The sequence below is a fragment of the Halichondria panicea genome, chromosome 10 (genome assembly GCF_963675165.1).
Source record: "Halichondria panicea chromosome 10, odHalPani1.1, whole genome shotgun sequence".
NCBI lineage: Eukaryota > Metazoa > Porifera > Demospongiae > Suberitida > Halichondriidae > Halichondria > Halichondria panicea.
Genome location: NC_087386.1, coordinates 1,111,549 through 1,128,192, shown reverse-complemented (window position 1 = coordinate 1,128,192; position 16,644 = coordinate 1,111,549). Strand labels below are relative to the sequence as shown.

The following is a 16,644-nucleotide window of genomic DNA, read 5'->3' as shown; positions in this document are numbered from 1 at the left end:
TCAGTTTGAGAAAGCAATTTTTGTTAAAATTCATATAGTAACAAATGGTTACTTCCCATGCTTTCCTGCATTTATGTGATTCTTTCTCGGAAATTCGTTTTAACTCTCTGTGTGTCCATATTCTGTGTACGTGCAGTTGGAATTTGTTTGTCATAAAGCGCTCAGTTGGTTGTGTTTGTATTCAGTTGTTTTTGCTTAAGTATAATATGTGTTGTTATGCCTCGAGGGGTAACCACACGAGAGCATGGGTGGCACGAGGGGTAACCACACGAGAGCATGGGTGGCACGAGGGGTAACCACACGAGAGCTGGGTGGCACGAGGAATACGGTAAAGCTGATTACATTATTATGTACATGCACTCAAGTTGATGAGGATGTATACATAATATTTTTGACCTCTGGGTTTATTCGGTGATAAATTAATGAGCTAGTATGATTGTATAAAAGGCCCTGTTGAGTTACTGTGCAATGTTATCAAGTCCGATCTACAACCAGGTCCTTGTTTCCCGGGGGAGGCTATAAACAACCAGTTATGTTATACAGTGTTGTTGCTTACATGAATATGACTGTATACACATGTTGAGTTGACAGGGATGGCCACCCAAAGTAAAGGTTGCACTCCTGTGTGTTGTGTACACACAGTTGAACTCTGTGAATATTATCAATGACTGATGTATTCTTTCTTGTGCATTTTGCATCTAATGTGTACGTGGCACTATAGGATGTCATTATAAGTGCAGTGCAGTGCGCTGTAAACAGTGCTACTCTTTGTGGATGTTGATTGCCATACGCAACTCTGTCATCCTGTATTGGTGCGTATGGGCATACCGGTATAGTCATTGCTGCTTTCAAAGTGGACACTCTTTGTGACATCAGTGATGTCATAATTATAAATTATGTCTCTGTATGACTTAATTTCCCCCATCAAGTGAATCTAGAACATTCTAGAATACACAGTAGGTCCCTTTGAAATCCCACTTCCATGATAAACGTGCATATGCAATAGTTACCTCCCATGGTAAGAACTGTGACTAGGCACGTAGGATATCACTGGACTCAAGGTTCACTGTGTATTGATTGAGATAATGATGTTAGACTGAAGTGATCGAGTACTTTCAACTGTCTATAATTGCATAAGCCATTTGCAGCTGGGAAGGTTTGCCTGTTGATTCTGCTGCATGTTAATAACAGGGATATGGTCAATATTTGAAGTAAGGGAGCTCTGAATGCTTACGATGTCAGTAGAGGAATTATTGTATTTTCTAGTTTACCTTTATTTACTGCTATAGTCTGTGCATGTCACGCAGTTTCCGTGACAATCTCTTGGTGAACGTACATGACAGTATAATTGTACCCGATGATGTCACAGCTAGGGTGACTATATAAACACTCCGTATGATATTTTCCCTTATCAACTGAGAATCTATAATGCTGCGTGTACATTATTGATATTGCTATTGATTTCAGTCCCCAAACTTAAACCTTTGTAGAACCCTTCAGCGGTAATTAGGCCACCCGTGCAGACATGTAAACAATCAGTTATTGTTGTTTAAAGACCGGTATATATGAAAAATTATGCTATGAATATCTTATTATAATGACTCGGCCTGTCAGGAACGACCACCCAAAGAAGGTTATTTTTACCCTTGTTGTTAATTGATTTCTAATCAATCCAGGTTTTGCTGGGGTCTATGTCTATAGGGCACTTGGATGTATTAACTTAATTCCTTGTTTTGAGTCGCTATATATATGTACATACATGGCTGCTACTGAATTGACTTTGCTCAAGTATGGTATGTATGTAATATGCCACTACTGTGGTTTATGGGATGTCTATAATTATAAGCTGCCATCTTGTCTCATCAGCTCACAGGCGCTAGGTGACTGGCTATAAATACACTACAACCTTTGTGACATCACATGTCATGCCTCTTGTGGCTTTCCTTATGGGCCTTGAAATAAATCCCCTTTCTATCAATTTGTATTTGCATTTTTATGCACATGTAGATGTAATTGAATTTGCAAGTGATACTGTGACTAGGTATGACACTGCTCGAACAGAAGGTTCACTGTGTGTACCTGACTAGGCCTTGCCCAATTATGCCAGCATTATTTTGAGACTAATAGGTAACCCTTGGAGCAATGCCTTAATAGTCAAGCCTCCTATAGCTAATAGCAAGAGTTCATCATTCATCCTAATGAACTCTTGCTAATAGATAGGCAAATGTTGGTATAATAGCACTAAGCCTGAATAACATGAGTAATGCTTAACAGTTGACCCATTTTGTTTTTAGAAAGTTTTCTGTGCCAAAAAATTGTTTTAAAGTTCCTTAGAAAATTTATAGAAACTTGTGTAATGTTGCAATATAATTCTCATTGGTATAACGAAGTAAAGTCTAAGGTGAGAATCAAAAGACCGTAAGTAGCCTAATAATAGGTAAAATTAGCATAATTAATTTTGTGCAAGGCCTATATACCGTATAGCGGGTAATTTTCGGGGGACAAAATATTTGTGGTTCAGCAATATTGAGACATTTCGTGGGTAATATTTTTGTGGTTGGAGCTTGCACTGCAGGTAAAGGTAGGCAAGGTCGCTTCATTCGTGGGTAAAATATTCGTGGTCATACCTTCAACCACGTAAACCATGAATATTTTGCCCCACGAAAATTACACGCTATACGGTATATACCTGATAAGAAATGAATTTTAGTGGAGTGCAGTGATAGGCAATAGCAATAGCATGACCGCACAAAATGAAAAAAAAAAAAAAAAGTTTATTTCACTCCCAAAAACACACAGGACAGAGGATTTCAGGTTGGTTGGCAGAAGTTAAAAATTGAAGTGCAGTCAACCATGACCACACACTGTGTGTTTCGTGGTCATGGCTGACTGCAGTTTAACTTCTGCCAACCAACCTGAAATCCTCTGTACCTGAACAAGAGCAGCTGAATAAACAAGTCATTTTGTTGTTAATTGATTTCTATTGATTTCTAATCAATCCAGGTTTTGCTGGGGTCTATGTCTATAGGGCACTTGGATGTAGTAACTTAATTCCTTGTTTTGAGTCGCTATATATATGTATATACATGGCTGCTACTGAATTGACTTTGCTCAAGCAGGGTATGTATGTAATATGCCACTACTGTGCTTTATGGGATGTCTATAATTATAAGCTGCCATCTTGTCTCATCAGCTCACAGGCGCTAGGTGACTGGCTATAAATACACTACACCCTTTGTGACATCACATGTCATGCCTCTTGTGGCTTTCCTCATGGGCCTTGAAATAAATCCCCTTTCTATCAATTTGCACATGTAGATGTAATTGAATTTGCAAGTGATACTGTGACTAGGTATGACACCGCTCGAACAGAAGGTTCACTGTGTACCTGACTAGGCCTTGCCCAATTATGCTGGCATTATTTTGAGACTAATAGGTAACCCTTGGAGCAATGCCTTAATAGTCAAGCCTCCTATAGCTAATAGCAAGAGTTCATCATTCATCCTAATGAACTCTTGCTAATAGATAGGCAAATGTTGGTATAATAAAAGCACTAAGCCTGAATAACATGAGTTTGTGTAAGGCCTATACCATATAGCGGGTAATTTTCGGGGGACAAAATATTCGTGGTTCAGCAATATTGTGACATTTCGTGGGAGTAATATTTTTGTGGTTGGAGCTTGCACTGCAGGTAAAGGTAGGCAAGGTCGCTTCATTCGTGGGTAAAATATTCGTGGTCAAACCTCCAACCACGTAAACCACGAATATTTTGCCCCACGAAAATTACACGCTATACGGTATATACCTGATAAGAAATGAATTTTAGTGGAGTGCAGTGATAGGGTCAATAGCATGACCACACAAAATGACTTAATTTGTACATGAACTTCTGATCTTTAACAGCTGATAGGCTTGTTTTGAACTTTCAAAGTGTTTACAATGCAATAGGAATGTTGCTGTTAATTTTAATGACCTTTTGTATAGCTGCATGCTTAGTGGCACCCTGGCAATGCTATGAGTAGTACCATACATACAATGTCTGAGTGTGATGGGCTTGTTTTAAGCTATCCAACTGTTACAATGCAATAGGTGTTCTGAAAACCATTGTGTAACGTGCAGATTACACTATTCTGATGGCCCTAGCAACCACATCACTCTCCCTACGTCACCTGGGAGTAATAACAGTAACAAAATAATTATTTAGGACAGGAATTGATATCATGGGCAGTGGATACGTACATCGGGTCTGTCCCAAAAGAAAGCGTACCTTTGGTACAATATACAATACATGGAATTCATAATCCTTCAACTTCTCTACTTGTAGTTGGGCAATACCCAAGTACTCACGTATACTGTGCGAGTTCGTGTACGTAGTGTCCTTTGGTTGGCAAACTTACTTCCTGCTTGTATGTGTTGTTATGAATTCTTTTCTCGGAAATTCTTATCAGGAGATTGATGTTAATTGTGCCCCTAGTTCTGGGCCTCCATATTCCGTGTCTGGGGGTATTTATGTAAGGCTTCTCCTGCGTGTCAAGGGGGCTAGTGAAACCTTCGTACTTGCTGTCAGGTGCATGATAACATAAAATAGCAACTTTCGTTATGACCCCTCACAAAATTTGACCCCCCTAAGAGGGAAATTTTTTTGTCATTAAAATTCCTCAGCAGTAAGCTTACTTTGTTTAATATGATACGTTGTGATAAGGTGTGTGTGTTTATTCAGCTGCTCTTGTTCAGACATGTATAGTGTATGTTCCCTCAGTTGACTGGCATAATCATGTTGACCTCTGGGTGTTATTTAGTACCTAGTTGTTTATAAACACGTATCTAAAGGTTTGTTCCTGTTGAGGTCATATTGCGGAATGTAAGCATGCTTACTATACAATAGGTAATTACAATGTGCTTTGTCTGAGCACATGGCTTATTGATAATCGCATTCACAATGTAGTGCGTGGGAATCAGTCCCATTCAGTGTAATGTACGTATGTCCTAGCTTAATTCACCAGGAGGGAGGGAGGGGCTGGGAACTAATTAATGTACATGGCCATTCATCCCTGACTGCATGTCTAGATTAAAGGGAGTTCAACAAATTAGAGTCATGGCAACTGTTCTAATAAGGTGCGTTTCTGGCATAATTATGTTAATGGGACTATGCTTTCTGGTCCGGTCCCCAAAACCTTTGTGGAGCGTCTTGTGTGGTTAGGCCACTCATCCGGTGTTGTAGTGATTGTCTTTATGTAAACAACTTGTCCCTACATTACCCACCTATATTATAACACGTATGCGTAGTTATGTTGAATGGCCACCTGCAAGGTAAAGCTGACACTCCTGTTGTGTTTGTAACTGGCTTTTAATTAGAATCTTATACGTACATGTATGTACAGGGCACGCAGCTGTACATGTTAATTGCCGTGATCATGATCTCATGCAACTTGAACGGCCCACTCTTGTTGAAATGGGATTATTATTAATCTTTTCCCACTCAGGGTCATCGGGTGTCAAGTGGTTTTTTGACACCCATAATATTGTCATTCTTCTTATGGCTTTCCTTATCAACATAAAGGCATTGATTTCCCTTTAACGGACAAGGCCTTGTCCGTTCAGCATTCTTATTTACATTTCTTATTTTTTTGCCCCAATGGTCTATGGTTGTGTGTCTTAATTCTAGTGCCCAATGGTTGACAATTGTGGGTCTATGGTAGCTGTCCTGAAGTGATCAATTGTGGCATTTGGTTTACGCGGCATATTTTATAAAGCTTCCCTGCTTTATTTGTCATTATTTTTTTGTCGGCAATTCTGTCTATGTGTAGTGTCTATTGTACGTGGTGTGTGTACTGTATTTATAATAACTTGGGTTGTTTATTAATCGCCTTTGTGATGTGTGTTTTGGGAGCTTTCAGCAACTGCCAACACCTGACTTGTGCATTATCTTGCAAACAAAGTATACATAGTAATTGATAACACAACATCCTTGTTGATAGACATGATATGTTTATTCAGCTGTGCCTCTTATTAAATTAACTGACTGCTTTCTATTCCACAAATAACTGTGTGAGTTGAAGATCACCAGATAATTATATGTGTGCATGTATACGTATTTTGATCTCAGGTAACAAATATAACAATTTATGCTAACACTAGCTTACCATAACGGCTAGTGATAATTATTACGTAAAGTCAGTGTGGTATCTAAAGTCGTTATTCATGTGAAGTGCATGCATCACTTCACACAGGTGGCTCCATCCACCTTTTGTGACATCACAAGTCATGTTTCTATGCCTCTGGCTTTCCTTAATACAACCACAGTTTCCATGTAATTGTTACGAGAAAACCAATAATAGTGAATTGCTAAATGGAATGTTGGACAGGAATTATAAGGAAGCCATAATGCTCATAATGCCCTTCAACTTAATTCTATACATGTACGTGGTATAGTTGGACAATACACAAGTACTTGGCAGTTAAGCATTTATAGTTGCAGTGATCACTGTGAGTTGGGACCACTCATACCACATGACTTATAGCTAATGTAGAGTGTCCTTTGGTTGGCAAACTTCCGTCCTTCATAAATAAGATTAAAGGGAGTTCATCAAATTAGAAGTCATGGCAACTGTTCTAAGCACGCAGCTGTACATGTTAACTGCCGTGATCATGATCTCATGCAACTTGAATGTCCCACTCTGGTTTAATTATGAAATGGGATTCTATTATAATGTATTAATCATGTCCCACTCAGTGTCATCGTGTGTCATAAGTGGTTTTTGTGACACCCAAATTATTGTCATTCTTCTTATGGCTTTCCTTATCAACATAAAAAGGCATATGGTTTATAAATCCCCTCATTCTATATATAAGAATTGTAATTAAGTAATACTGTGACTAGGTGTGACATCACTAGAACACTGTGTACCTGACTGGGTACACTGAGAAATGAATTTTAGTAGTAGCTAAGGATAGACCACAAATACTTTAACACCACTAGTCTATATAATATACATACATGTATAAAGGCTGACCTTTAACAGCTGGGGTTTCTTTTGAGCTTAACCATGCAATTGTGCTCTGCGTACACCTTATGCCTCCATTGTCAACAGAGATCCCTTTGACACTCTCACCATCATCCTCTCAAAGAACCTTCCTGAGAAGAACAACCTCGCTGGACAGTACATTAAAGTGCGCAACCTGGAGCCCCAGCTGGTGAGTCCATGTCTATATAGGCTGTGCATGTATACTTCATGTCAATATATGGATTTGGTATAGTTGAAGTATTTATTTCTCGTGTACAATGCTGTGACGTTTGTTATGCAATTTCAGGCATGTTTTTTATATTTTCTCTCACTATGGTCTCAATTAGTGTCTGATATCGTATACTGCGATTATGTTGCCCTTGGAGATATTCAATAACAGTTTACAAAACTTTGTCTGATTGTTATTACATCCGTGATTTGACTAAAATTAATGATTAATAGGATTATGTGAATTATGTGAATTACGCTGCTGACACATAATGACCCCCAGCCTGCATTATAGTGAATGGAATGTTGTACTCATGGCCTAATCCAATAGTACCCATGGCTACCTATCAGTTGCTTACCAACAGCAACGGTAATAATGGGCTCTACTGTTTACTGTAGTCATAACTTCCCAGCTGGCCCATTAGAATAAGTGTGTGTGTACGTATGTTGTCAAACACGAGTGAGTGTGAGTGATAATGTCATTGTTTGTGTTGTCTGCAGGTTGTGGGATACTTAGCCAATATGGTGGCCACTGGGCTGGCAGGGAAGAGTGAGTTATATGGTTACTTAATACAACATGTGCATATTTTATATAATATTATTAAAAGTTGTGGTTTCTTTAGCATCAATAAAACAATTTTAATCTGAAGGCATATTTCCCATAGCCTATAGTTGGATGCCACTGTTATGACTAGTAGCAGTCCTCTTAGAATTTCCTTGTAAGGTAATATTCGAACAGCCATGATAATCATGTGCTTCAGGCTATAGCTGTGGGGGATTGTAAAACAATTATAGTGAACACAGCACCTGCACTGAACATTAGACATGCATCAAGTTTCAAAACAACAGCTTTAGTGTATATACCTCACCTCTCATTGTGGCCACCACAATTTGCATTCTTTGCAACCTATAGGCAACCATCTCTGTACACACACACTCAGCTACACCCACACAAATATGTGATTGGACCTTGTGAGCATAATGCAGTCAGTTTAGTCACAGTAGGTTGAATGGGTCGTACAATTACAATACAATGAGAATGTCAGTAGAAACAGTAGAATTGTTGTGGAACGGATAGTAGAATTGCAGTAGAATTAATGGGTAGAATACAGAAAAAGTACAATACAGTAGAATGGATTGTAGAATTGCAGTAGCTGTGTGCTTTTAATTCATACAATATTGCCCCCCCCTCCACACACACACCCTCCACCCACTCACACACCCTCCACCCACATACACACACCCTCCACACACACACACACAGGCAATGGCCGAGACTCCCCCAAGGCCTCTGTGTACCACCCCCACACCACCAGTCGTGACTTCCAGGCCATGATAGCACACCTCATCCAAGACCACACCTACCTCGGCAACAGTCTCCTCTCAATGGCAAAGTTACTCGTCTCTGTAGACACACTAAGTCAAGGTAAGGCTTTAACTACAATTTCCTAAATTTGGGAGAATGATACAAACCCACAGAACCACACAATAAGCAGTAGCTTCCTAGTTACACATTCCTAAACTCATAGCTAGATATCTTGGCAACCAATATGGTTGGAATCAGCTGATGCCAAGTCATTGCCAAGTCATGCTCTGCTGCTCCAGTCCCCTTCACTGTACCTTGTACCCATGCAACTGTCCCTATAGTCACGTATTCTATGTATTGTGCATGCAACCATGCAACCATATGCACCCATGCATAGACTTGCAATACAGTAAAGAAAACTTCCTAATAGCTATTAAGTGTTACATAAGAACTCATTTTGATTTAAATGTTTCTTATATACGTGCACATTCCAGAAAAAGTGAATTCTGGTTTATCAGCACCATGTCCAAGACTTGTATACTATGTACATGTACGTATTATTAAGGCTATTCCAATGAGACCATTCCAATGAACAATAACAGAGTTATTCTCTTAAAAGCTACCCTGCAGTTATAATTAATATTGTAAGATAACCATTGTGTATTATGGGGATATCTGTTAACAAATAATGGGATCAGTTTGTCAATAGGCTTCAATGTTTGCCTACAATAATCAGCTGTTGCAATTAAGCTAGGGCTTTAGTGCTCGTTATAGGGGACACTTGTAGGTTCTTTCCAAGGGGAGTTATCAGATTGAGCCAAGGGCACTAAATCACCACGACGTGTGCATGAGGTGTGTTTCCAAGGGGAGTATGAATAATCACCACGGACGTGTGCATGAGGTGTGTTTCCAAGGGGAGTATGAATAATCACCACGGACGTGTGCATGAGGTGTGTTTCCAAGGGGAGTATCAATATAATCACCACGGACGTGTGCACTGGTTAGACTGAGCCTATTCACAGCCCTGGGAATATATAATTATCATTACCAGAACAGTTGCAGTGGTCTGGTTATCCCAGCGTGCTGTATAGTTATGGCTTTTGTTTTGCTTACAGGAAAACCAAATATTTTTCCGCCCTTATAATGTAAGCGATACTGTACATGTGTTAATTGTACTGTATTTTGTGTGTATGAACATGCTCTTTACTTCATGTACGTACAGGTGAGGATGCTGACTGGTATCAGCAGATACAATGAGATGAGCTACATCATAGGGCTGCTGATAGAGGCTGATGAGTTTGAGAGGCTGGTCCACACCGCGGTGTAGAGAAAGTGAGTGCTCCCAATTCATACGTACAAGCATGGTTGTTCATTGTGCAATGTACTGTACTGTACTGTATCTGTAGCTATAGCAACATTAGATACTGGTATTACAAAAAGGGCTTGGGTGGAGCAAAATATGATTTATAGGAGGGGGAATCCCCCACTATGTGTACGTGCCTGTACACATGTCATCTAGGGAGGGGGGGTTCTGGGGGACATGCTACTTTTGTTGCTTCTCGGCAAGTATTTCACGTGTATACCTGCGTATACACTGAGGTCATCTAACACAATTACAAGCTCATGGTATCAGCATGCAGTTTCAGCAGCCTGGTTATAATGCGGTAACCCCCTCCCCCACCCTAGCAACACAGCATGCATACTGTAGTACTAATGAAAATCCCTTCTTGTAAGCTGTATACAATATTTAGCGTGTATGTCTCCTCCTGCCTCTCATGCACATGACTGGTACTAATGAACCTGTAACTTAGATTCAGCTTTATACTATGTACAATGGTCTGATTCATTAATTAATGAAGAGGGTATCTTTTGTCTGTGTTTATAGCCCATGATATGAATCAGCTGACTATATATACACCATACATACCATACATATGGTTCAAGCATCTTAATGGGCCCCCTTGGTTCAAGTGCCTGAATACATTTCTAAACACTTTCAAGTCATTCATTGCTCTTATAGAACGGTGTCACACATACTTACAAGTATACTGTGCCAAGTGCTTAGCTAAGTTATGTTGTATGTGTGCATTCATTGCAAGTGCCTCAATTACTTATTGATCGTCAATTATACAATAATTATATGGCACAGGTTGCAATTCACTGTATGTGCATATTCTTTGGCTGTGTGCCCATTGTGTACACTGTCTCATGAATCGAGATGCCTTACAACTCAATAGCTCGAGTGTGTTGTTGCACACACACTACTGCTAAACCTGTCGTGATCAATTCTTTGAAGTGCATTTAGTGAGACTATATAATACTGCAACTATATAGGTGTTATCCATCCTGCATGTGACTGCATTCCCACAGCTCTCACCACCAAGTGCTGCTTGTAGGGGGGGGAGGGCTTATTTGTTTGTAGCAATAAAGAGGAGCTTCTGATGTGTTTAGAGTTTTGGGTGACAATAATGACAGCATTAAATGATATTCATGATATTTATTGCCCACCACCCTGTATTGTAAGCAATCATGTGATTGCTAATTCAATTGATTGGTAAAAACATGTTTACTGCTTCAGGTGTTTGTTCAAATGCCTTGTCTTCAATTTGGTATACATATAAGGCAACCAATTGCACGCCTTATATTGGTCGTACTCATTTCAGCGAGTGTTTTGTAACAGTATATTAGATAACACACAATTGTATGATGTAGCTAGTGCAAGTAAACGGGTGTGCAATGGCTACAGTTCTAATGTGTGTATACACATCAAGGTTCTCATGCAAATACAAATGCTAGCTGTACTATATGTATAACTCGATTTGCTGTACTAATGTATATAATATGTACTCGTTGTTCGCTATATTTTCATTCGTGCTATTATATAGGGATAAAGTTGTTATATACCATTCCTAAACTTTGATTCACCTGAACATAAGTTTCAAGCAACAAGAGAGAGGCAAGAAAGAATAACCAGAAGACACTAGACAGCGTGGAAATGACCTAAGAACATTGATTACCCCTTATAGGGACTATTTTAATCATGCCACATTTGTTCAGCTGGCTCACATGTAGTAGAGGTCTAGCTGTAGTACTCAGTGGGTCTGGGTATCTGCCAGTAATTGCCCCTTGAGGTCTGCTCTAAAGCTTAGTTACTATTTTGTGGGAAGTGGAGGTGGGTTTGTGGACTGTTTAGTAGTTGTAGATAGTACCCACTGTCTGAGGTGTTATTTCTGGAATAGACTATATAATTATGCATGTACATGTAGATATGGACTATAATATATAATTATTTGTTGAGGCTATTCTGTTGCCTGGCACACGTATTGAGTACCTTTAAAGGTTAATTAGCTCCTAATTGAGCAACTGCAGCTAAAACCTTCTTTATACATCTTACGTATAGTCCTCCCAATGCACTAATGCATAGAGTCCTTACAAGTCACTTGTTTGTTCCCTGAAGATGTTGTGTATGTCTTTCTCTCCTCCTTATTTTGGAATGCCTCAGGCCATGCAAGTCATCATTGTATAGAGTCAACAGTATAAGTTTCCAATGCACTAGTAATGATTCCTAGCTACTGGCAGGTCAACAAGTGTGATGTACCCATAGAAACAGCTTTATTCTTCCTCGAGGGATGTGTATGTTTTTATTGGGTTATCAGTCGATGATCGAGTCAACAAAATTATTTCCCAATAGCTAATGCAACTTGTACCAGTCATGCAATACACAAACAGTAAATACATCAACAGCACTTCCCTCAACATCGAAGCTATAGGAATGCAAAATCCCGTGAGTGATTTTTCTGACAGAATGGTGTAGCTATGCATGTCTGTTTCTGGCCCACTAGAACCCTGATAGCACACTGAGTATAAACGAAACCTAATTGATGGCTTTAATTGTCGACTAAAGCCTATTTGCGTTGAGTTCAGCCCTGGAAGTTATGTGGTCAATAAAATCACAAAACTACTAGTAAATATACACGATCCTCCAGAATACAATAGTTAGATCGCAAAAGGTCAAATTCTGCCAATTTGGCTGATTCGCAGGTTTTTCACTTGCAAAATATTCTAGTAATACAGTACCAACGTATGCAATAAGGTTTTATTGACCACATGTATCTCTTGCATAAGCTGTGAGCTGTGACCATTAGCTTCTAATTTGTGAGAAGAATTTCCCAATTGATGGTTACACTTTCAGCCACACATCCTGCTCATGTACATATATAATAGAAGTCGTCTTTTGTTGAGGTCAACAAGTTTAGGAACAGTCACACTCTGTATATGGTTTCTATTGATCTGTCTCTATTAGCTAATCTATTTTGGTGTTTATATATAGATTTAACCATGCCGTAATTCTCCTCTGCTTTAGTGGCCAGCAATTCCGACACTGTCAAGCGACTGAAGAGTGCATTCGACAGCTACAAGGCAGCTGCTAAAACCTACGCTCAGGTGAGTTGGTGGGTAGACCAGTACGTCTATTGGCCTGAAGTTTGCTTGTTTCGAGCTCAGCTCATATAATTATAGCCTGCTTATCATTATTTCCTGCTTAGATAATTTTTATCTCCCCATGTAAACATGCAGCATAATCAGATTAGCCCTCTTTGATCAGTACCACCTAGGTAGGACTCTCCCCCTGGTAGGTACAACCATATGAGCCTGGCCAGCATTCTTTGAAGTGGCATTGAACAAAGGCACATTAATTTATCAGTACCACCTAGGTAGGACTCTCTTCCTGGTACGTACAACCATATGAGCCTGGCCAGCATTCTTTGAAGTGGCATTGAACAAAGGCACATTAATTATATTATCTCTTGAGACACAAGTAGGGGTTGGATAAAATTAATGGTGGTCTAGAATATGCAAAGCAGCAATAAAGGACTCTAGCTTAAATAGGTACTAGTATAGGGGCCATGCATAGTAGTACAGGGGGAGAGGCATTGGCTGCTTTGATGTGTTATGAATGGAGCAGTATCAAAGGCATTATACTGCATGTTGTAAATGTCAGACACAAGTTAATTGGGGCGAGGTATAGGATGAACATGTATTATCATTATATTAGGCATTTGTTGATATGTTTTGCTATTTTGATGATCTACGTGTAATAGAGGATATTCTTATAAGCATTCTTCCTGTACCCTCAGCATCTCCTTTGATGTGTGCATGTAATGTATTGTAATGTCACTATGTACGGATACCGTATATGCTTGATCAGAGGCCGCGCTTGTATAAAGGCCGCACTCAAATAGTAGCCTCCCTTGCTAGCAAATGAAACATTTAGTAGCCGCTCTCAAATAGTAGCCTCAGTGAACTTTGACTCTAGCATTTCTGCACGAGGCAGCAAAAAAATTATTAATACTAACAGCTAGCTACATGTACGTAGCTTCTGGGTACAAGTAGCAGCTTGTTAGTGCTTCACAAAGACTTTCTCATGGCAGATTCAAGTTTATGCAGGTGAAAAGAACTTTTGATGACAAACTAAAGGTTGTTGAATTAGCTGGAGCTAATAAACGCCGCTCTTGAACAGTGGCCTCTCTCGAATTGTAGCCTCCTCTTCCAGCAAAATGAAACATTTAGTAGCCGCGGCTCCTGATCAAGCATATACGGTATGCATGCTGTATATCCTGAACATGCACAACTCTAGTATCCTCTTCCACCCAACAGAACTTCCCTATATCAATTCTGATTAAAATCATTTGAGTTTGAACAGAACTGGAAGATTTTTAATTCCCATGTTCTGTTTGGGTTCTGGCATAGTTACGTCCTCGTGTGCAAGAAAGTAACTGGAATGTATACTGTATACTGCACTCTGCACTCTGTTTTCAAGTTTGCTTAATTGAAGTGTATGTACGTACTTTTTAAATGGTGTGGCTTGGTTTCAATTGTTTGACTCCATTATAACAAAGCAGTTGGCTGCAGTTGTACCGTGTGTTAATTCCTCTCTATATATAGGAGGACATATTGAGCAAGGCAGAGTACTGCACGACCCAGGCTAGACTGGTAGCACTACAACTCTCTCTGTTACAACAGCGGAAGCAAGTGATCAACCTCAGTGCCAGGAACGTGCTGCAGTACATGGAGACAGAGCCCTTCTCTGAGGTATACATAATATGTAGGTACATATAGAATGTACATTGGAAACATTCGGGTTTTGTACGGCTTTCTAAGAGGTTTGTATAGGTATACCTAATGAACTTGTCTGGCATCTGTATACACATGTGTTGGCTTTCGACACAAGTGTACAAGTGTCTATAGATCATTAAACAATATAATTATGTCACAATTATTGTACGTACATGTATATGTACACAATGTTTTGACTATAATTATCGATCCTCGTTCTCATTACAGGCCTTAATAGTGAGTGAGGCTTATCGTCACTGTATCCATGCTGACTGGGTCAATACCATCTACAAGAAGGTCGTGATTAAAGGAGACTTCAAGTGAGATAACTGCTGCAACCATTATTCAATTTCCTATGCATGAACTAACTCAGCTTTGCATTGTTTTTAGACCTTCCTGTTGTTTATGCGTGTGTTTTATTTTCTCAGATACTTGTCTGACTTCCAGTCATCTTACTTCCTTGCCCCCTCCATGGTACAGGATCTGTGCAACAAGTGAGTCTTTCTGCAGCCTCTCTAATAAAATGTAGCTACTCTCAACGTGTCCTTTATTCCAAGGCTTCACTGTTCCTGTCTATACTGCTGTGTTTGGACACGTTGTTGTCTGGTTGTTATGGTTGTCGTGTAGAATCTGTACAAGCCGGGCTTACTCCCACCTTCCCCTCGGTTAGTGTAATGTAATTAAAAGGTCTATTGTGGTAAATAAGATGTACAGGTGGGCCTATCACCCATTGCTGTAACGTGACTAATTGATTAGATGCTTCTCTTTCCCAAAACACACTCAAATACATGCGCATTGTTGAGTATAAACTGATTGTCGACTAACATTCTCACTGCAGGTACATGAGAGACAAAGAGAAGACGTTATGGTTGTCATGTAGAATCTGTACAAGCCGGGCTTACTCCCACCTTCCCCTCGGTTAGTGTAATGTAGTTAAAAGGTCTATTGTGGTAAATAAGATGTACAGGTGGGCCTATCACCCTTTGCTGTAATGTGACTAATTGTTCTCTTTCCCAAAACACACTCAAATACATGCGCATTGTTGAGTATAAACTGATTGTCGACTAACATTCTCACTGCAGGTACATGAGAGACAAAGAGAAGACGTTATGGTTGTCATGTAGAATCTGTACAAGCCGGGCTTACTCCCACCTTCCCCTCGGTTAGTGTAATGTAGTTAAAAGGTCTATTGTGGTAAATAAGATGTACAGGTGGGCCTATCACCCTTTGCTGTAATGTGACTAATTGTTCTCTTTCCCAAAACACACTCAAATACATGCGCATTGTTGAGTATAAACGAAACTTAATTGATTGTCGACTAACATTCTCACTGCAGGTACATGAGAAACAAAGAGAAGACTTTTGATATGACAACAAACATTAAGAAACTGCTTAACTCACATCTGAGAAACCTGCCGCTACGAAAAAGACTCTCTGTTCAGTTGGGTTTCAAGGACTCTAGTAGCGGAATGTTTGATGACTCGTTCTTATCTGACTTATCTAGACTCTGATAATTATATAGTTTACAGGTGGTAAAGAATTATGTGTGTGTCTTGTGCTGATTTTTACGAGTGTGTTCTTGAAAAAACATTTCTGTTTGTCTACATGTATGCATTGGGTTTATTTGAGCGTGCCAAGCGTGGGAAACTCATAATGCATGCTGCGTATATAACATCAGGATTGCATGAAAATTCATATGCACTCCGGATCCAGCTGGAAACAGAAACGCTAACATGGGAACTAACATAAAATTAGTGTATTCTTTTGTTATTCTTTGTTGTTTGTTGAAGTTTAATTATGTCCCATGCCTAATACAAGGGCATAATTATTAGCTTCTCGGGAGTGATTTATATGCATAGGAATTATACTGTGCATTAATTGCATTTATAATTGCTGTATAATTATTATGTAGATTGGCTACCCTAGTAAAACCACGGGCTCATTTATATCATTAACGACACACTAGCTGCTAATTAAGATATAATTATAATT

General features: G+C 39.4%; 2 protein-coding genes across 14 annotated transcripts in view; both read left to right on the top strand.

The window, feature by feature from the left end:
• LOC135343177 (spatacsin-like) overlaps nucleotides 1-16,644 on the top strand; it is a 157,933-nt gene that overhangs the window by 72,404 nt on the left and 68,885 nt on the right. Inside the window, exons 51-57 of one of the 11 annotated variants that reach the window (XR_010397080.1) lie at nucleotides 12,902-12,981; nucleotides 14,482-14,628; nucleotides 14,881-14,972; nucleotides 15,081-15,146; nucleotides 15,491-15,570; nucleotides 15,735-15,814; nucleotides 15,989-16,262. The exons of 3 other annotated variants lie outside the window; for them this stretch is intronic. Coding sequence is in view for 3 of the 8 variants with exons in the window: in XM_064540149.1 (XP_064396219.1) it covers nucleotides 12,902-12,981; nucleotides 14,482-14,628; nucleotides 14,881-14,972; nucleotides 15,081-15,146; nucleotides 15,735-15,814; nucleotides 15,989-15,996 (473 nt within the window). In the remaining 5 variants the exon portion in view is untranslated. Of the gene's footprint in view, nucleotides 1-7,091; nucleotides 7,195-7,733; nucleotides 7,783-8,496; nucleotides 8,659-9,760; nucleotides 9,871-11,423; nucleotides 12,857-12,901; nucleotides 12,982-14,481; nucleotides 14,629-14,880; nucleotides 14,973-15,080; nucleotides 15,147-15,209; nucleotides 15,318-15,490; nucleotides 15,575-15,734; nucleotides 15,817-15,988; nucleotides 16,263-16,644 lie in introns of those variants that run through there. 7 more of the 11 variants (XR_010397081.1, XM_064540149.1, XM_064540148.1 and 4 more) reach the window with 7 other exon arrangements.
• Nucleotides 1-16,644, top strand: part of LOC135343193 (uncharacterized) — a 46,584-nt gene that overhangs the window by 10,020 nt on the left and 19,920 nt on the right. The gene's annotated exons all lie outside the window — the stretch shown is intronic.